This window comes from Miscanthus floridulus, chromosome 14 (genome assembly GCF_019320115.1).
Source record: "Miscanthus floridulus cultivar M001 chromosome 14, ASM1932011v1, whole genome shotgun sequence".
Lineage (NCBI taxonomy): Eukaryota > Viridiplantae > Streptophyta > Magnoliopsida > Poales > Poaceae > Miscanthus > Miscanthus floridulus.
In genome coordinates, this window is record NC_089593.1 from 6,059,152 (window position 1) to 6,080,500 (window position 21,349).

General features: G+C 46.6%; 1 protein-coding gene across 3 annotated transcripts; it reads left to right on the plus strand.

The window, feature by feature from the left end:
* Positions 1 to 2,792: 2,792 nt before the first annotated feature.
* Positions 2,793 to 6,994, plus strand: LOC136502853 (protein MALE DISCOVERER 2-like). Of its 3 annotated transcripts, none has more exons than XM_066498104.1 (10): positions 2,793 to 2,941; positions 3,068 to 3,164; positions 3,401 to 3,570; positions 3,650 to 3,709; positions 3,915 to 4,017; positions 4,793 to 4,909; positions 5,032 to 5,273; positions 5,426 to 5,616; positions 5,718 to 5,850; positions 6,065 to 6,994. In XM_066498104.1, the coding sequence occupies exons 3-10, from the start codon at positions 3,435 to 3,437 to the stop codon at positions 6,649 to 6,651; spliced, it is 1,569 nt and encodes a 522-aa protein (XP_066354201.1). In that variant the 5' UTR covers positions 2,793 to 2,941; positions 3,068 to 3,164; positions 3,401 to 3,434; the 3' UTR covers positions 6,652 to 6,994. The 3 variants fall into 3 exon arrangements, with proteins under 3 accessions (XP_066354201.1, XP_066354200.1, XP_066354202.1); XM_066498103.1 differs by having other exon boundaries at positions 3,068 to 3,141; XM_066498105.1 differs by lacking the exons at positions 2,793 to 2,941; positions 3,068 to 3,164 and having other exon boundaries at positions 3,482 to 3,570; positions 3,650 to 3,806.
* The last annotated feature ends 14,355 nt before the right edge of the window (positions 6,995 to 21,349 follow it).

A 21,349-nucleotide genomic window follows, 5' to 3' on the forward strand; every position in this document is an offset into this window, starting at 1 on the left:
ACATCAATGGATTTCTATTAAACCAAATATTGAAATGCAGGACACAGGAGATGACCCGCTTCATGGGCTAGTGCCGTGTGATTTTGGAACATGCGTGACCCACACACATGTTGAATTTAATTCTGCATGTTCTCTAAACATGATATGAGATGAACAGCCTACCGCTTATGCATGATGACAATGACATACGCCATGAAATATGCAACACACGAACCTTCCTCACAACTCAATCTAATCTTTTCTTGAGAGAGTAATATCACCACATACAAAATTCTCACCACTGTTAGCCTAAACACTCATTTATACCGCCTAAACATTGTGTAAACTTTACGTGATGGTATGCCATTTCTATTTAATTGGACGGTTAATCCCATGTACTTGGCCATTCAATCCGTTTAAATATATAGCTGATTGGCTAATTGGCTAATCTGAATAATAGCTAAATGGTAGGTGAACGTTTCATTATTTAATTAGCATTTAAGAAACACAATAACTCAGGTTAGTTTATGATCTTTACTAAGCCAAGTAGTTCATTTCTGAAATTAGCATCAACAAAACGAGCCTATATCTAATAGAAAAGCTAAAATAACCTATAATTCGAAATGGAGGAGGTAGCAATCAAATGTGTCATTATATCCATGCTAGCTGCTTGTGTTAGCAGAGATAAATTTGGCAAACAGAGGCCTGTCTTTCCCATCATTTAATTTGCATGGAGAAGAGGATGGTAAAGATGAGGTCATCATCAAAATACCAGGTCAATCCATGCCACCAATCCAGCCCATCATTTTGTGAATTGACTTGCTCTGGTACAGTAACATCAATGGTTAAGCCATGAGCTTGCCGAGGACAAACAAATAAACTAAACAAAAGTGCAGCGCTAGCGAAGGCACGGTCCAAAAATATTATAAAAGCTAAGTGAAGATGGGAATAGTACAAATTGTCTCTCTAATGTATAGACACATCAACTAATAGTGTAGAAAAGAAAAATCAAATGCACACATCAGCTGAGTAAATTTAACGAGGAGCGACGTGAGGAGACGATTTCCTGCACACATCACCATCATATATAATATATCTATATATTAGGGTTAATTCGAATGGTGTCATTACAATTCTTCGAGTTTTAAAAAATACCATTACTATTCGTGATATTGTAAACATGCCATTATAAATTCGTGTTGAACATGAGAAATGTCATTTGTACGCTTTCAATGACCTGTGTCCTACCTGCAGATGTCTGTACTTTCGTATGTCCTAAAATACCCCTACTACAACCCCTCTCTCTATCTCACTGACATGCGAGGCCTAGACGTCATCCCCTCCACATGTCTTGTCCTTCCTCCAGCTCGGTCAAACCTCCACAAGGCCAATGGGCAATGGTCGGCGAGGGGGCGGAGAATTGTAATGGCATCTTTCGAATTAACCCTATATTATACGTGGCTTGGAGTTTGGAATCGCCTCGGCTATATGGTATTTTTTAGATAACAAAAAAAATATGGTTTCAACCTTCCACTCATCGTTCACGCCCAAAAATTAAACCCAATATAGACTTATAACTAAAGTCTAAAAGACCATTCAATCGATGCGAAAAACTATATGGCTCTTGATTCTAGTAGCTTTCAAGCAATCCGTTCCCTGCCTTCATCCGAGCGTTGTAATAGAGTTCAAATTTGTAGCAAATGTATCCTTTGAAAAGAACTTGAAAAAAAAAGTTTTTGAGCGACCTTTATGAAACAGCACGTCGTTCCTTGTTATCCAAATTGCAGAACAAAAGCAGCGGCCCAGTCAATAATGTTTCTAACCCTCCAAGTTTGACTAATTATTGAAGAAATAGTATTGGTGTGTCTTGGTGGTTTTGATGCCAAAGAAAACAAACATAACACACCAAATAAGAATAAGAATAAATCAAACGTTGGATAGTTTTAGGTCTGATAAAAAAATAACAAGTCTTACTACCATTCTAATATATGGTATTTGTATTGAGTCTACTCGATCAAGCAATTAAATTATTTGACACAGTCCATAGCTATGGTGACTAGTGACTCACAAAGACACGAGGTAGGTGATATGCAAAATTGGCATAAAATTGCGAAAACGGGTACAGCCTACCTCTCAGCCCACCCATATAGCAGTTACATCTTCACTATTAATACATAGTCCACTTGTCTCTCTCACAAAGTTTTTTGATTCTTGTGTCCAAGCCGGCTGTAAACTTTGCAGCCCGCTTCTCCTCTCTCTCCTCCACCTCATCATACAGCTCAATTACAGCCCTTTACTATACTTACTTGCTCTAATAAACCTATGTTTGAGTCTCCAACACTCTTAGATGCTCATACTTTTAGTTATTTCTTTTTTTTATTTTAGTGGTTGATGACTTGTCCATCGGCACCAAGATGCATATGTTGTTTTTTTAATGTAAGATATGTCGGCAAAGTCCCTTAAAGACGTTTATATAGATAATAAGGTGTGTAAACAATGTATTCATAGAAGTAAATACGCATGCACATACATCAATGTCTATGCTTGCACAGTGCTTGGTTTAGCGAAAATGTCTGAATGTCCATTAGAGTAGAACACGTCAAAGGTAGTAGTAGTACCGAAGTTACGTGTAACATCCACCAAACCTACTAGGCGTTGAATCCTGGATAGACTTGGCACGTGTCTACAAAATTGTCGAAGGACACTGCCTACGATAGGTTCTTAGCGAGTCACGTTTGGTGGTCCATATAATTAATTAATAATTAGTGAAGAAAAGGAAATTTCCATGTGTTGGACGGGCAACCAGTTAGGAAGCAGCCCAGATGGGAGATGGCTACTGCATCTCGTTGCGTATCTGGCTGCCCACAAACGGACGGAGACGGACAGATAGACATCCTCCAAACTCCAAACTCCAGTCCACCGGATTGCATGCACTTCAATATCCTGTTGGGAAGCTTTACAGGTACGGGAAGAGAAGATCCTAGCTGTTCCTTTGGCTTCTCCAGTTCCTTCGTTTGATCCCCAGCAAGACATATATAGCTGCTTGCTTTTGCTCTCTGCTGAATTCCTGATTGGTGTTCCTTTGCAGCTTGCTCCTGAAGAACCTGGAGGAATGGCAGGATGGGGGCTGTAGATTGGGGCGGGCATCCTCCTGACTCCTAGGCAAGCTTCTCTTTTGCTGCCGGGTTTGGCTTCTGTGAATCCTTCCCGCTGTCCCTGTTCTATCTTCCGATATATTCTTCAATATTCCACCTGACCGGAAATCCCATCTAGCTTAGACACACGAGTGTGGATTCTTTACTTCCACAGCTGCAGTTCTTGGATCCTCCACTACTTTTCTGCCTCCTTTTTCCCCCACATGTTTGTCATCTTCCATCCTGAAAACTAAGCACTACAACGTCCCTTTTATGATATCTTGCAGGGGAGGGGATCAAACAAATGGAGGTTATTCGATTATGGCATCTCGATTCGTTTCTTGCGGTGGTACGCAATCCAATCAAATCCAATCCGTGTGTGTGACCCTCGCACAGTGTGAGCTTTCCGACATCGCTAAGCTTACTTGTACAGTCAGTCAGTCACCAGGCTTTACAGGTAAACTTGATGGTGGTGGTGGTGCCCCTCTTATTCTCTCAGCTCCCTTGTTCTCACTCTCTCTTTTAACATCCTGCAGTAGGAAGAAGAGAAGAGGTTTGGGCTCTTCTTTGCCTCGGCTTGGGAACACACAGAAATGGTGGGCATACGCAGCATCAGAGCTGCTGCCTACTTCTTCCTCTTCTCCTTGCTTGTGTCTCAGAGGCTTGGTTCTTGTGCTTCCACCAACGAACAAGGTGGTAGCAAAGAATGTTGATGGGGCAATATTAAATTAAAACAGATGAGAAACTAGGTTCTTGGAATGGATTCGTGCCTAAGCAAATTCTAGTGGTGTTATTTTTCAGGGAGACCTCTTTTGAGGTTTGGAGATAGCGTAGCAGGCGATCCTACTGGATCTTCGTCTAATCGGGGAGTGAGTTGCTCAGATGATGGCAAGGTGGTGGAGTTGTAAGTGCTGCTCTCGTTTAACCTTCAGTTTTGCTTCAGCAAATCTCAGTCCTTAGTAGATTCAGAGTTCAGGGCAAAGTGTCTCTTTGTTGCAAATTGAATGTATTATAAGGGCCTATTTGGAAAGTAAAGGATTTCATAGGAATCGTGTAGGAATTTCACAGGAATCAGTTCAATTTCATAACAAAAACACAAGAATAGGGAAACTTTCGTGTGTTCCAAACAGGGCCTAAGTACCCCTGATTTAAATCACTCTTGCAACAGGTCCTTGTCTCATTTTTCTATCGCCCACTGTTGTAAGTTTTAGGTTCCAGCACCAGGTATTAGTCAAATCAGACAATTCTAGAGTAAGCTATGCTTGTCAAAGGAGAGTTTTGACTTTTGAGCATTTCTTGATGCTCCTTTTTTTTTGCTTTCGAATATGTTAATCTGTATATGTTTACTTGGTGTGATTCAGACACAAAAAGTAAGTTTCAAATAAGAAACAGATATAAAATCTTAATTAGATCAAAGAAAGAGTCAATGGTCTGCACTGCTAATTTTTGTGGGCCTAGATTTTTTTATGGTGACTTGCAAACTCTGGAAAGGGCCTAGAATTTTTTATGGTGACTTGCAAAATCTGGAAAGGCGAGGTCAAACTGCCATCAGAAACAACGCTCGTCAGAGAAAAAAATTCTTCAGATCTATTATGAAAAAAGTGCCAAGCAAAAATTAAATCCTGATAATTTCAGCAGTTGTCGATACATAATCTAAAATCATATGATGACCTCTGCAGCTTACCCAAGGGTTTCAAGTTATCTGGTGAATTGCCATCTGACTTGCACAGACATACAGAAATGTCAGACGGCATATCTGATGAAGCGCTGCAATCATGCAGGAAAACCTTAACAAAGTCAGTCTTCTTTCTTTTACTACATGTAGTTTCCTAACCGTCAATTACAACTTCACTAAGTTCACTCCTTAGCTTGTGTGCAATTATTCATCCATGGCGCTAACAGTAAACAAAACAATCAGGGGTGTTATCCAGAGACGACTCCAAAGCCCAGAAGCAAAGGCACATCATGTTGATCCTTCATCTTCATCCAAGTCTTTACCTCACTGGGCAATCTACACAATAGCCATCGGTGGAGCACTTGTCTTTGTGGCTGCAGCTGCTGCCACTGTGTATCTACTCTTCTCTTGTGGAAAGAAGGATACCGCTGTCATGCCATGGTCTACTGGGCTCAGTGGACCACTCAGTAAAGCCTTCGTGGCAGGTCAGTCTCTCACCATCAGGATCTTATGGGTTAAACCAAATGGGCACAATTCATCAGAGTACCCCTAATTTCATCAGGCTGCTTGCATATAAATTGGCTTTGCAGCATGGCAGTTACTTACTCATGTGATGTTGTACATACTGTGTGTTCAGGTGTTCCATCTCTTGGAAGGGCAGAGCTACAGGCAGCCTGTGAGGACTTCATCAACGTGATCGGCTCCTCATCCGACTGCACGCTTTACAAGGGAACTCTATCAAGCGGAGTCGAAATAGCAGTAGTCTCCACTTCAGTTAACTCTGCCAAAGATTGGACCGACAGGACCGAGGAGCAATTCAAGAACAAGGTTATTAGGCAATGTGCAAAGCTATGGTCAATTCAGCTAGTTTTTCACTGTTGTAGTGTTGTGTGTCTTATCTTACTGAACATTAACTGCTCCTGTTTCAGATATCTGTCCTGTCCAGAGTGAACCATAAGAACCTGCTGAACTTGCTTGGTTACTGCACATGCGATGAGCCGTTCACAAGAATGATGGTCTTCGAGTACGCTCCCTGCGGTTCCCTCTTCGAGCATCTGCATAGTGAGTGCCCACTCTGTATCTATCTCGATGCCTGGAGAAATACAGTAACGTTCTTGCCTTTTGCTGATGAAAGACAGCAATAGCGCTAACTGTTTTCTGAATCCCAAGCAACTGTTAGGTGTGCTTTGATTGATATCTGAAGAACACATGCATGTTATCTGCAATGATTGATTGCTAGGTAGCTAACAGAATAATTCCTCCTCCTGTGCTGCAGTTAGAGAAGCTGAAGATTTGGACTGGCCTGCACGGCTGCGCATCATCATGGGTGTAGCATACTGCCTGGAGCACATGATCCAGCTGGACCCTCCAGTGACGCCACCGTCCCTGAGCTCCTCATCCATCTACCTCACCGAGGACTACGCGGCCAAGATCTCCGACACCGAGTTCTGGAAGGACGACGGCAAGGATGCACAGATGATCTCTGACAAGCAGGATGACATGGACATCGTGTACAGGTTCGGGATCCTGCTGCTGGAGGTGATCTCCGGCCGGCTGCCCTTCTCCGAGGACCACGGCCTGCTGGTCCTCTGGGCGTCCAGCTACCTGGACGGCAAGAGGCCGCTGCGTGGGATGGTTGATCCGACGGTGAGGTCGGCCGTGCCTGAGAAACATTTAGAGGCGCTGCGCGACGTCGTGCGGCCGTGCGTGCGCCCGGACGATAGGGAGAAGCGGCCGGCCATGGGCGAGGTTGTGAGGACGCTGAGAGGCGTCACCGGGTTGTCGCCGGAGCAGGTGACGCCGAGGGATAACCCGCTGTGGTGGGCCGAGCTGGAGATTGCCTCGGCGGTGGAGTCCGGGTGAAGTTCAGAACCAAACGTGAACTGAATTTTCTTTCTTTCTTTTTGTCGTCATTTTCTTCTGTATACTGTATTTATACATTTTTTGTTTTGTTTTGCTGCTGTTCACTGTACCTACAAACGGCCTGTTCGCTGGTTGATTTCTGGGCTAATAAGCTCGGCAAGTGCTGGTTCGTTGTGAGAGAAAAATACTGTTGGCTGGCTGATAAGGCCTGACTGAAACCAACAAGCGAACAGACTGAAAATGTAGAATATCAATTGTATTTGAATGGGTGGGTTATGCTTGTGCAAGACATGGTTTCTACCAACTCCAATTAACACGCATCATCAGTTATCGACCGTCAGAATCCTAATCAAACCATGTTGTTTTGTTTCACTAAAAAAGAGTCAGTTTATAACTGCGTTTCACCTCTCTGAACCGAGGGGGCCTGGTGCACAGTGACGGAGCCAGGAATTTATGGCTGGGTATGCCACATGTATAAAATTTCGAAGCAGCCACAACAGGGAAAAGGGCAAGGGCCGCAGCCCGTAGGGGGCGACCGGTCGAGCCGGCGAGGGGGAGTGCATGGGGGCGAGTCGGCCGGAGTGGGGGACGTGGCGAGGTGCTGCCCGGCGGTGCCGGTCGCCGGAGTAGGGGAGGTGCTCCGTGGTCGGGGCTGTCTCGAGAAATTTGGGGCTAGAGCGACGATAAATCGGGGCCCTAAAGTTTATACAAGTTGTATGGCTAATAAAATTAAATCATAGCTTCAGTGAAATATATGACTTTAACATGTATTATAGACATACTTTTACTTAAATTTATAACTTTAATATGTATTCTTTTGTACCATATGTAGAAACACAGTAAAAATATTACTAACCTCAAGAATCATATTTTCTATTTCTAGTAGACATGATGTGGATTGAATTAATTTAAATAAATTCATAGAGTGTATATATATATATATATATATATATATATATATATATATATATATATATATATATATATTAAGTCAAGTCCCATGCGTCTTATGTCTTCAGCCCTTCACTCTAATTAGAACAAAAGAAAACACAAACAAATCAAATCAGTCGACAACATCATTAGTAAATTATTAAATTAAGAATTTGCTAGCACGCCAGGACTCTATAGGCCTGATTAACTTACCTGTTCCGGCCAGTCCAGGCACAGATTCAGAGTCACAAGAAGGCCAAGATCGGAAGGCACTTGGCAGGAAGAGGACACTCGGTAGACGGGGTCGATGCTCAGTTCTTGCGATATTGCGGTAGATGAATCATCGAGTGTAATGCTTTGGCTTGTGGGGCGCGGCGGCAGATGAATCGTCAGCCAGTCAGGCACACGGCAGGCAGCAACGCGCCGTGAAGCCGCACGCGAGCAGGGAAAGGGGCGACCGGGCGACGGAGTCACGGAGATGTATTCCGGGGCTTCGTTCGTGGGCTGCCAGAAACTTTTGTTGTATTGGGCCTTCGAGTGACTCTTCCAAGATACGTATAAACCTGTGTATTAGTGTATATTATACATATTAATTTTTCTCTCCCAAATCATGGGTATGCCAAGGCATACAGGGGGCATACACCTGCCGCCGCCCATGCTGGTGCAAGCGGTAAAGTCTTACCGTATGTGATCGGAAGGTTTCGGGTTTGAGTCGCGGTCTCCTCGCATTGCACAGGCGAGGGTAAGGCTTGCCACTAACACATTTCCTCAGACCCCGCACAGAGCGGGAGCTCTCTGCACTGGGTACGTTCTTTTTTAAAAACAGAAGCTCTGCCGCTCGATTAAGAAGGAAATAGAGTTTTATGTTCAACGGCACCTACGGTGCCCAAAAGCACCGGTCATAGGGCCAAAACACAAAGGCCACAGATCACGCACTTGCTGTTTCACCCCGCAATACACACGGCCATACGTCTCTGAATAATATCCTCCTTTGCTAGATAGGTGACCTGATCTGCCGTTTTGTGTTTATTTTTAAAAATCCTCCTCTTCCTTTCCTTCGATAGGTTCCTTTCGAAAATCCAGGCTTAAAATCTGAAATTAGTATTGGCTGCTCCGATTACCTGCTGTTTGGATGGTCTGGAATACAGGAGTCCTAGTGAAGTTCAGAATCAAACATGAACTGAATTTTCCTGTATTTTATTTTTGTCCTCATTTTCTTCTGTAGTGTATCTAATTTTTTTATTTCATATCTTGCTCCTGATCACTGCAGAAAATCTATTAATTGTACTAAGTACATGTTTATAGCAAGAGATGTCACTGTAATTATAGTACGTACAAGATCAATATCTTTGAATGGGTGCGTTGTGCTCGTGGGGAAAATATTCATTGCAAAATACATCTTGGATAGAATTGTGAAAACTCTAAAAAATTTACTGCTGTAAACGATCGTGGATTATTTACTGCTGGCTGGTTTGGTGTGAGAGAAAAACACTGTTGCTGGCTGAAAATTTACGATCGTTTACGAGCAAGCTAACAGGTAGTTTTCAACAAATTTGAAACGATGCGCATCCATAGTGTATCTATAGATTAGATTGTCACAGAATTTAAGACTCTAACTCAATCTAACAAAATTCATACGAAAACACTAGATTTTTTATTAATATATTGGCATGGCTAGCGCCCGGACATCCGGACGATGGTGCATGTTGCTCAATTTTACATGTGTCCGCACGCACACAGGAACCTTCGTTCGGATGCCCGCGCCCCCTTTGCTTCCCACGCCCGCATGCATGTGGCCCCACGCGTCCCTGCCTCCATCCCCCTCCGCATCACGCGCCCGGGACCCTCGCGCCCCTGCCTCCACCCCCCTCCGCATCCCACGCGCATGCACGATGCCCCAGCTGCAACAGAAGGCGGTTGCAGCAGACAGATCCAGTTGCAACATGTGCAACACTAGATCTACTTTTACAACATCTAGATGAAACACTTACAACATACATCCGAAACATCTAAAACACTTGCAACATACGTCTGAAACACTTGCAAAACACCTGATAGCCATCGCAAAACATATGAAACATTCAGATGAAACACTTGCAACATATGTATGAAACATCTAAAACACTTAAAATATACTCTTGCAACATGCATGTATATGCAACACCCAAGTCCACTTTTGCAACATCCAAATAAAACACTTAAAATATACGTCTGAAACACTTGAAAATATACGCTTGCAACATATGTATATTGTCATTGCAACATATGCAACATCTCAGATTTACTTTTACAATATCCAGATTAAACACTTGAAACATATGGTGTGTTTGGTTACTTTGGCTTCCTTCTAGACAGGCTAATCTAAGCCCGCCTCCAGCAAGCTAAGATGGACTTGCAAAACATCTGAAACACTTGCAACATACGTCTGAAACACTTGCAAAACACCTTATAGCCATCTCAAAACATATGAAACATTCAGATGAAACACTTGCAACATATGTATAAAACATCTGAAACACTTAAAATATACTCTTGCAACATGCATGTATATGCAACACCCAAGTCCACTTTTGCAACATCCAAATAAAACACTTGAAATATACGTCTGAAACACTTGAAAATATACACTTGCAACATATGTATATTATCATTGCAACATATGCAACATCTCAGATTTACTTTTACAATATCCAGATTAAACACTTGAAACATAGGGTGTGTTTGGTTACTTTGGCTTCCTTCTAGACAGGCTAATCTAAGCCCGCCTCCAGCAAGCTAAGATGGACTTGTTTGGTTGCCTACACTATCTAAGCCTAGCTAGCATCTAGTTTGTTTGGTTGGCTTGTAGGTAACTTCACCACCTTTGAGGCAATTCGTCGAACATGTGGTGAGCGCCACGTCTATGCGAATCAGAGTAGGGGAGATGGCCGGCGCAACCGATTTCGGGTGGTGGGGCATGCACGAATCGAAGAAGAGCGAGGATTGGAGCAAGGATTGGCCGAATCGAAGCAAGGATTGGTCGGGGCAGGGTGAGCAAAGGGAGGCGGCGTGCGCTCCTCGTTGGCGATTGTGGCGCGCGCTCCTCGTTGGATTGTGGCCGGGACAAGGAATATGGCGTGCGATCCTCGTCGAAGACGGTGAGGTGGCCCAAATCCGGCCACTTCAGCCGTGTTGTCATCTTGGAGCAGCGAGCGGACCGACGTGGAGGTGGTCCAAGTCCACTCGTGCAACGTGCGAATGAAGACGAGCTCGCACATGTACGAGCCTTGTGTTGGCCGGTGGAGAGGGAGGGGAGTGAGGGCTCGTCGGGGTCTAGTGGTGGTGGTGGTCAGAGCCGCCCGTCTTGGCGCCGGTGGCATGCCGCTACACCGACCTTCCCTCCGCCCCTGCCGCGCAAGACCCCAGAGAGGGCGCACCAGCGAGGATGGACCAGATGGCCGAGGAAGCACTAGGCGAGGATGGACGCACCAGGAGCTCGCCGAGGAAGGGGATGGCCAGCGCACAAACCTAGAGGAGCTGCACGACCGGCGCACGGACGCGGAGGAGTTGCGTGCTTGAACTTCTCGGGAGGTGAGGCGACCGGACACAAGCGCTAGCCGGGGCCTGCCTCCACAAAAACGTCCGCTCCTCATGTTAATTTCCAAGCCAGGCCAGGGGGCGGGGGCGTACGTATAACACCCATGTTTTTGCATCATGTTAAAAATCCACTAAAAATTTGAATTTTTTAAAACTTTACAACAAAATAAAACCCTGACTATTTATTTTCCGCAAAACCGTTTTGATCTGCATCAAAACCACCATATGTATTTTGTGTGCCGCCTAGGATTTAGTTGTAGCACTAGATTTATAGGAATAGAAGATCGCTTCGTATTTAAATTCCATTGCCTGCAGTGTTTGTTTGAATGCTTGTTTGAAATGCTTGATTGCATGATTAATTGTTTTTCTAGAATTTATTTGTGGCACCAAATAACCTCCCTTAATTATCAATTGTATTCTTAAATTATTTAAAAACCTTTTCTTTATAATGTAGAGGTAGATAATGCATCGTAGATGTAAACAATATTTTACTCTTTAGAAATTACAATAGCCATCGCATCAATGAATTATAGGTTTAATTATTCCTTCTAATATTTCCTTCTAAGGGGTGTTTAGTTCCCCAATTTTGTCAAAAGATTTGGTGTTTTAGCCTATCTTTTTGTAAAATGAATCTAAACACCATGTACCCAAAACTACAAAAGTGGGGCTTCAAAAGTTTTGGCATTTGGGACCGAAGAGGCCCAAAACTTATAAAAACGCGTGGGGGGAGAGCCGGACGCCCACTACCCCTGTACCCACTCACCCCGCCGCTCGGACCCTATCCATTCCCCCGCAGTCACTCTCCACTGTTCTCGCTCTCTCCCTCCGCGCGAACCCTAGCTTCGTCCGCCGCTCTTGCTCTCGCACGTCGCCTCAGCCGCCGCCGCCGCTCTCTCTCTGAGCCTCCGCGGCCGACCAGATCCAGCTCCTCCTCCATGGCCCCTAGATCCAGCTCCTCCTCCTTGGGCCCCAAATCTAGCTCTTCCTACGCCGCCGCCCTGAGCCAGGTCCTCCTCTCCGGCTTCGCTGATGGACGACTACAACGTTGACGGCTACGGCGATGGCAACGGGAACGACGATGGCTACGGCGATGGCGACCACACTAGGGACTTCTTCTGCCAACCTAATCCGTTCTCCCCCGCCGGCGGCTACGAGAACATCAACGACACGGCTTATCCCTTTTTGGGCTCGAGTAGCATCAATGCTCCCCGGGCGGGCATGGCGGCGCTCGACCTCAACTCCTATGGCCAAGAGTGGCCTGAAATGGTGGGCTATGAGGACCTCCTTCGCTAAGGCCCTCAAGGTGGAGGCACCGGCGGCGGCATGGGTCCCCCTCCTGTTCATGTCCACAGCGGCAGTCGTACTCTCGGCTTACGCATGGCTCGCAGTGGCGGTGGAGGAGGCGTCACAGACGCTCGTGCCTTGTCATCATCCTCCGGTGGTGGCCGTGGACATCCGTTGCCTCCTGTGACCGCCGGCATGCGTGCTTCGCCTGGATCTACATCCGACGTGCCTACCGGATCCAGGAGCCGCGGTGGACGTCGACAACCCACGAGTACAGCTATTGTGGAAGACAACTTTGACGTCAACAACCCTTTGGATGCTGCTGATGATGAGATCTTTCTAAACGTTGCAATCCCGGTAATTTTTCAGAACCCTGCACAGTTTGGTTTCAGTTTGATTGTTACCGTCTTCGTAATATATGTTCATATTCTTGTTATGCATCATTTAGGATAGAGTCGACAGGGGAAATTGGTGAGATGAAAATACAGGCAAACTGTGTGAGATTTGGGTTGACCAAATCGCTAAAGGTAACTGTGTGAATGGTGTCATGAACAAGTTAGGCCTGGTTCAGTACATGACATGAGAGTGTTCAATGATGCTTTGACCAAGTATAGCCATGTCTTTCCACATCCACCCATAGGTAAACACCTTGCTTCTGTTGCATTTGCAGCTTCTAGTTGAATTAGTTGAATCTTACAAAATTGATCCATTGTGTAGAAAAAATTTACTTGGTGGACTCCGGCTACTCCAATTGACTGGGTTACCTTGCGCCCTACAACGGAACCAAGTACCATCTTCTGGAGTATCGAGACAGTTCGGAGCCACAAGGTAAAAAAGAAATCTTCAACTATGCACATTCATCTCTTAGAAATGTCATCGAGAGGTCATTTGGAGTTTTGAAGATGAAGTGGAGGATTTTGTTGCAAATGCCAAGTTATGCACCTCATAAGCAAAGCCAAATAATTGTTCCATGCATGGCACTACATAACTTCATTAGAACGAGTGGAATAGTGGATAGGGATTTTGATCGTTGTGACCATGATGAGAACTATGCTCCACCTGAAGCATCCTGCTCTCAGCCACGTACTAGTCAAACATCGGCAAGGGATGAATATGCGATGATGAATGCTTTTCGTGACTCGATTGCCCTTGGTTTGTTAAATAGATCATGACAATTCAAATGTGAGCTTGAAATGTAACATGTGTTTTGTTTTTTATAGTTGAGGACAATTGAATTGTGTACTTGATATATTCAATAATTGTGTAATAAAGTGTAATTTTTTATGGTTCCTTAACAATGCCGGGCATGGCATCAAAGTGAGCTGCAGCAAGGGTGAGCAACTCACCGAGCAACTCCGGCGACTAGCACAAGGGCATCGGCGTGGTGTCATGAACATGCATGGCTGTGCATATAGTAATTAATGAAGCAAATCAACCATTAAATGAGGACAAATTAGTCTTCTATTCATATGGTGCTAAAGTTTTGCTATGGATCTAAACACCAAAGGCTAAAGTTAGAATGCCAAAACTTTTGGCATGGTTGTTGCATATAAACACCCCCTAAATTACACTTAGTTAATTTACAGTTATATATATTAGAAAACCTAGAAATAGGAAATCATTACTTCTATCGTAGTTATAATAGAATATATATATAATATCTAGGAAATACATCATAAGTATAATATAATGAATATTGTTACATTATCTATTTACTATTTACAAAATAATTATGCATATATATACATGGTTATATTTTCTAGGAATTATAAATACATCATCTATCATTTTATTTACATCTAACATTTTATTTACAAAAAGAAAAGGAAACTTGTCTACTGTGTACGCATTCCCCCTTCACCATTTGGCCTAGCCCAGGGTGGCCATGCGGCCCAGCAGGCACCGCAGCAGCCCACCTCTTCCCTCCCCTCTTCCCTTCTTCCCCCACGATGGGCCGGCCCAACCAAGCCGCGGCCCAGCAGCACGACACCAGCCCTTCTCCTCTTCCCCTTTCCCTCTCTCACCGACATGGAGGGCCGACCTGTCATCTTCTTCTTCCCCAGGAGGTCAGCGGATGCACGGTGCCGATGTCGCCGCTGCCGCTTTACCTACTGTGCGGAACCGACCTCCCCGGCGCCAGCTCGCCCTCTCCGCTGACTTTCTGTTGCCTCACCACCCTGTACCCCGCTAGACCCTGCCGCTATTGTGTGAGCTGGGGAATGCTAGGCTAGGAGGAAAAACGAATCCAAGGAATTGAAGAATAGAAATTGAAGTACAGAAATGAGGAACAGAGCGAAATAATGATAAATGCTTATAATACTGAGGAGTACATAGGAAAAATAAGGGGAATTTCTGTTAAAGATTTCCCCCCCTCTCTCTCTCACCGACTAGGAATTTATACTACCTACACCTCCCACTCAGAGCTAGCGAACTTGTTGTTGGGCCACCATACACAGACTGGCCTGGCCTGCTCTCTTGGAGGCCCGCTTGGGATCCTTCCTGGTGCCGCGCCATCTTCAGGGGACCCGTTCCAAGAAGCAGAGGTAGCAATGCTGACAATCCCTCCTCCTTTGGAGCCGACATGACCCCAGGCTGGCGCTCTTGGAAAAGACTGCTTCAAGGATTCCAGCGTCTCCTAGGTGGCCAGCGACAGTGGCATTTGGGACCACTGTACGAGTACCTCCTCCACCGTTGAGTCTCTCGGAGTCCAGCGGTGATCAAGCATCTGCTGGGGCACCTAAAACTGGGCAAGATCATCTAGGAGAACATCAGACACTGGCAACTTACCATGAGAAGCCTTGAGCTATGATACATGGAATACGAGGTGTGCGGATGAGGAAGAAGGAAGAGCCAGCTTGTAAGCTGCTGCACCGACATGCTCTAGGATCTTGTAAGGGTGAAAGAACCGAAATGAAAGCTTCTGATGAGCACGGTGTCGATAGTATATCATCGGTAGTCCTCCGAGGGGTATCCCACAAAGGTAGATTGATCGACAGAGGTACGCGTAATCAAGAACAATAAGGCAACAGAGACACAAGCGCGACGTAATACCCTACTCCTGTGGTCTACTAGATTGTATTATCTTTGTATGATATTGTGCGTGTTTGGAGGGGGTCCCTGCCCGCCTTATATAGTCTAGGGGGCGGGTTACAAGTCGGTTAGATAATCGAAAAGTAATAATAGATTAAAGGAATCATGGGATCGATCATATCCTAACAGATCTCGTAGTATCTTCAGGATATCTTCCTGATGTCTTGTGGGGCACATCGAGCAGCGCCGTACTCCACAAAGGCTTCATCTTGTGGGGTAGACCGCCCCTAGGAGCATAGCCCATGTAGTTTGCTATGGGTATCTAGGGTCATACCCCCCACAGCTAGTCCCCGAGCGCCTTGTATCCACTGTGCAACGCTGTCTTGAGCTTTGTTCGAGCAGGTGTGAACAAAGCCAAGCAGTCAGACTTATGGTCCGACCACCATACTGAGTCATCGAGCAGTTGTGAACCGTCGCCGAGCAGTGTATCCCAAGTAAGGCTTGCCATAAGGATGTAAGGAGCTCAAGTTTGAAATCAAAAATTTTTTCGTAGTGGACCAAGTGTGCCCACTTAGAGTCCGACCATGAGAAAGGGAGATAGTCTTCTTCAACTTCAGGAGGCGCAGAGTCTTCCAGATTAAAGCAAACACACTCACCGCAAGGTGAAGTGTGCCCACTTAGTCCCCGAGCCTGACAGTAGGTGATGTAGTCACGTGGTGCCAGGGTCCAAAGTAGAAGAAAAGCAGAACACCAGCCGAGCAGGCAACCAGTCCTTGGGCGGAGCCCCAAAAAAAGAAAAACACATTCACCGTAAGGTGAAGTGTGCCCACTTAGTCCCTGAGCCTGACAGTAGGTGATGTGGTCACGTGGTGCCAGGGTCAGAAACAATAGTAAATAGAAGAAAGTGCCTAGTGTGGTGAGGAACTAAGTCATTGCGATGACGCAATCCTTGAGCCACAAGTGGAAATCTTGGAGAAATCAAATCGTCGAGAAAAAACTGGAGTAATGGCTGTACAGTAGGAGCTACTGAGCCTTAATGATATTTGTGAAGTCTGTGAATATTCGGTGTGCAGTAACAAGTTGTGGTGGAAAAATGGGCGATATGGGCTGCAATTGCGTGGAAGCCCAGATAATGGCTCAGCACTCTGCTTCGGGGAATTTAGAAAGGCGCAAATCATGGTGCAGTTTCCCAAAAACCCTGGAATGCAAAAAGTGGGTACGATTTCTTTATAACCACGCCACCGCGCTCCTCGCTCCCACCTTTGTCACTTTGCCACTTTGTCTTCCTCCTCAGCCTTTGCGCTCCCCATCCGCATTCACACATGCTTTCACCGCCAATCCCAATCTAGATCTTAGAGATGGCGCCGAAGAGGGGAGGTGGTAACCTGAAGAAGGCAGCCGTCGGGATGAGCCGTGACAAAGAGTGGGTGCCGTCCCTGATGAGGGAGATGAAGCTCAATGAGATGGTGGCGGCGGGCGTTCTACCTGAGTGAGTCACCGTCGGATGGTGTTCGGCTAATGGTGAGCCCTATCCAATGTCGCAAACCGACGAAGTCATAGTATTTGAAGATTATTTCTGTCGCGGATTAGGAATTCCTATTCATCCTTTCTTGCGTGATCTGCTGGAGTATTAGGGAGTGAGCCTGTGCAATCTGCATCCCAACACCATCTTGCACATCTCTATTTTTATCCATTTTTGTGAGGCGTATCTCAGCATTCTTCCCCACTTTAACCTCTTCCGATACCTGTTCTGGCTAAAGAAGAAGGGCAAAGGTGGTTCCAGAGTGGTTGGCGGAGTGTATCTGCAGCTCCGCAACAGGATGGCGGGTGAGTAGATTATGGTGCCACTGAATACATCGCTAAAGAGGTGGAACGCTAGGTGGTTCTACATGAAGCAGAGTCACCTAGCCATCAGATGCGACGTCGACCAGGTTCTAGAGAACCAGAGGAGCTGGTCGGAGAAACCGACCAGCGGTGATATGGATCAGGTGAAGGAGCTCCTCGACCTGATGAGAGGCATAAAGATGAATGGAGTAGCGGTGGCGGTGAGCTTCATAGTGCACCATACCAAGCCCTGCAAGGAGAGGGACCACGTGGGCTTTGACTTCAAGGGGGACACCGACGGCACCTGGGAGAGGACAAAGAGGCTGACAAAGGAGGCCGTGCTTCACCGGGCCACTGAGCTATTTGCTCCCAATGCGTCATACAGTGTGCTAGGGCCACCGAAACCCTTCAAGTACACAAACCCACCTCCTCGGGTAAAAATCTCGACTATTGGCCCTGGTGTTTTTTTATCCTGTATCTGCGCCGAGCAGTGAGCTAATTCTCTTGTTGAAAGATACATTTGTAGGAAAGGGCAGCATACTTTTTGGGCATACTGAGGAGCGACTGGCCAAAGGCAGTGGACATTCAACCAACCACTCAGCCAGAGGAAGGTGCCATCAGTGCATCATTAGAGTCTGAAGGCAAAGGTGTTGGTTCGAACGAGAGTCTCCCCGGGGTGTCGGAGAAGGTTCGGGGGAAAAGGGCAGTGACAAATGAGCCGACTTGAAAGAAGAGGAAAATGGTGGGAGTAGCTGCCCGCAAGCCGGGCGGCATCTCGCTTGGCGGTGATCAGACCACTTAGACGTAGAGTGCGGTGGTGTCCGAGTGGTCGGATGACGATGGGGCTCCAGTAGCTCATCCCCTGAGCATTGAGGTGCCGCCACGCAACACGCGCACGAAGGTGCAATCGGAGGGAGGGGAAGGAGTCCCCGAGCTGCAGACGGAGAAGACATCGATAGCGAGGGCCGCGCCTTTAGCCCAGGACACGCGGGTTGACCCTAGAGCGGCGCCTGGGTGCTTAGGGAAGCCGCGCTGGTTTAGGACCATCTATCAGGAAGCGGCCATGTAAGTGTTCTTGCCTTGTAATCGTTTACTGTCCGATCTTTATAGTTGCGGTGATTGACGAGCTGATCTGATACAGATCGGGGCACGTGGAGTATCTAAATCCTTCTGGCCAGACTGGCGAGCAGCCGAGGGCTACTCCTAGTGTGGAGACCATGCCGGCAGACTCCATCCTAGAGTCCCCGAGCACTCTATGGCCTACGAAGGAGATGATCACCGCTGCCAGTGGAGCTGAAGGCGGAGAGCAGCGGATGACGACGGTGGGCGAGTCGGTGAAGACGCCGGGGGCAATGGCGAGAGCTGCCAAGCCTTTGGAGACAGAAACGGGAGCTGCCAGAGCCATGCCGAAGTCTAGGGTGGAGACGCCAGTGGTGCTGGAGGAGCAGGCGGCACTCCCTGAGATGTCAGAGGGCGTGGTCGGACGCTCTGTGCAGCCACCGAGCCCCAGGTGGCTCCACCGGCTAATGAATAAGAGGACGAAGTGGAGGAGATTGAGCATGAGGAATCACGACCTCAAGCCATCTGGATCCTCCGCAAGCCGAGGAATGAAGTGGTGGTCGTGGAAGAGGAGGACACCACCAGGGAAGTGAGGAGACTAGAGTACACCCTTTCCACAGCCATGAAGCAGATCAAGGTAAGTATTGCGTCGGCAATGTCTGTCTTTGGCGTTGGAAATTGGAGTTCTTTATAATCTTGATGCTGTTGCAGGGCATAGGGTGAACTACCGAACAACGGCAACATCTGATCAAGAGGATGGAGCCCCTTGCCAAGGAGAATGCCAAGCTAAAAGAGGCTATGAAGCTGATGGAGAAAAAACATCTAGAGGGCCCAGCATGAACGAGACCTTGCCAAATCCAATGCGAGGGACCTAGAGTACCAGAAGGGGTCTTTATCCGAGCAGCTGGTGACCATGTCTGAGCAATTGAGGCACAACTCCAAGCAGCTAGAGTGCAACTCCGAGTAGCTGAGAAGCGTCTTTGAGCAGAAGAAAGGTACTGCAGATCGGTGATCTTGTTCTATATTGCCGAACAACTTTAATGTTGCTGACGATCATTACTTTTGTAGAGCAAGATGTAGAGCTTGGCCAGTTGCACCAGGTCATCTGTCAGCTCTAGGAGAAGAAGGGGAAGGTTTCTGGGCAAGCGGAGAAACTAGTCAAGGAGCTGAAAGGTGAGTAGTGCGTGGTCAGAGTTATTGCTGAAGTGACTTCTTTGTTTGACGGATCCTCTCAGTGCCTATAGAATACCGCCAAAGGACCAATGCATAGTTCGACGTGCTGGAGCTAGAGGCACAAACCTAGAGGAGAAAGCTCGATGTCGTGGTGGCCCGAGTCAGGCCAGTGCTTGACTGCATCGACATGGAGGTAGCTCCTTAGCCTGACGAGAGGCCGCCTCATTCGGACACCATCATCGATAGGTGCAAAGCGACATGGGAGAACTTCAAAAGCTTCAACCGCGATGCCACTATCTCCATCACGATGCACGCCCTGGCGGTGGTTCGGTCCCACTACACTGCGATCAACCTTCAAGCAATAGGGGCCGGATTCACTAGAGGGATGGGTACAACGAGACAGGAGCAGCTGAAGGACGAGGTGGTGGACACGGGCACACGGCGAAGAAGCTAGCCAGCGACGTCGACCTATTTGGCAAGGTGGATGGTGACGGCCAAGCCCAATGATCTACTTAGAGTGTAATCTATACGCAACAACTGGAGAGGATAGTTAGATGCGTGAGGACATTGGTAAACCCTTATGTATGTGTATAAATGTTGTAAAGTGACATGTGCATGTTTATGCAGTTTGCCAGTATTTTGATGATAAATAGATGTAGTGTTAACCCTAACGCAATTATTCGTGGTATAAGTAGCGTCAGAGAAGTTAGTTCGTTACTGAGCTCTTGGCCTTGGCTAGCCCGTACTCCATAACGTCGAGCGCGGAGCCCGTGCATGTGTAGAAGGAATAGACGTGACCAAGGAACCGCAGCCGACCACCCATAACGTAGAGCGTGGAGCCCGTAGCATGTGTAGGGAGAGATCGGAGACTAGGTTGTCTCCAAAGAACACAAAGCGGAACGTGCGCTGCTCGATGGTTGGTGAAATATCTTAGAGATATTTTAATATGGAGAAACATGGCAGAGTATTTATGGAGATCACGTATTGGAGTTTAAACCGGAGTTTGTTAGGGAGTAGCTTAGAGCTGGCGACCGCAAATGGAGATTAAACCATAGTGGAGAAATAATGGAGACAAAGTATGGCGGTGAAAACTTTGTTCATCATGGAGTGAAGAGTACATATCTGGAGCGTTTCAAGGACAAAAACGTATGAGGTGCTCGATGTGCCATGAATTGGGGAAGTCGATTCCTTCCATATCACATAGCTGGTAAGACCCTAGTCGGGTAACCTCTTTGACCACATAAGGCCCTTCCCATGGGGAGGAGAGCTTGTGCATCCCTTCGGTTCTCTGCTTTCTACAGAGAATGAGGTCGCTGACAGCAAATGAACGACCTTTGATGTTGCGATTGTAGTATCTTCGTAAGCCTTGTAGGTATTTGGCTGTGCGGATGCAAGTGGTCAGGCATTCTTCTTCGGCCCTATCGACATCCTCTGTCCAAACAGCTACGGCTTGCTCTTCGTTATAATGTTCCACCCTAGGTGCTCAGAAGGCAATGTCCGCTGGAAGTATGGCTTCTGAGCCATAGACCAAAAAGTATGGAGACACACCGGTGCTGCGACTAGCTTGAGTGTGCAGTCCCCAGACCACAACTAGGAGCTCTTTGAACCATCTACCCAGATGCTTTTCCTCTTTCTGATATAACCTCTTTTTGAGGGCATTGAGGATCATGTCGTTCGCCCTAGCCGTTGGCTCTAGGTTGGGCAATAGAGATGTATTTGACGGAGATGCATCGGTCTTCATAGAAGTCCCAAAAATGATAACTGGTGAATGTAGTTCCGAGGTCGGTGATAATGCTGTTTAGGAGATCGAAAGTATGAATGA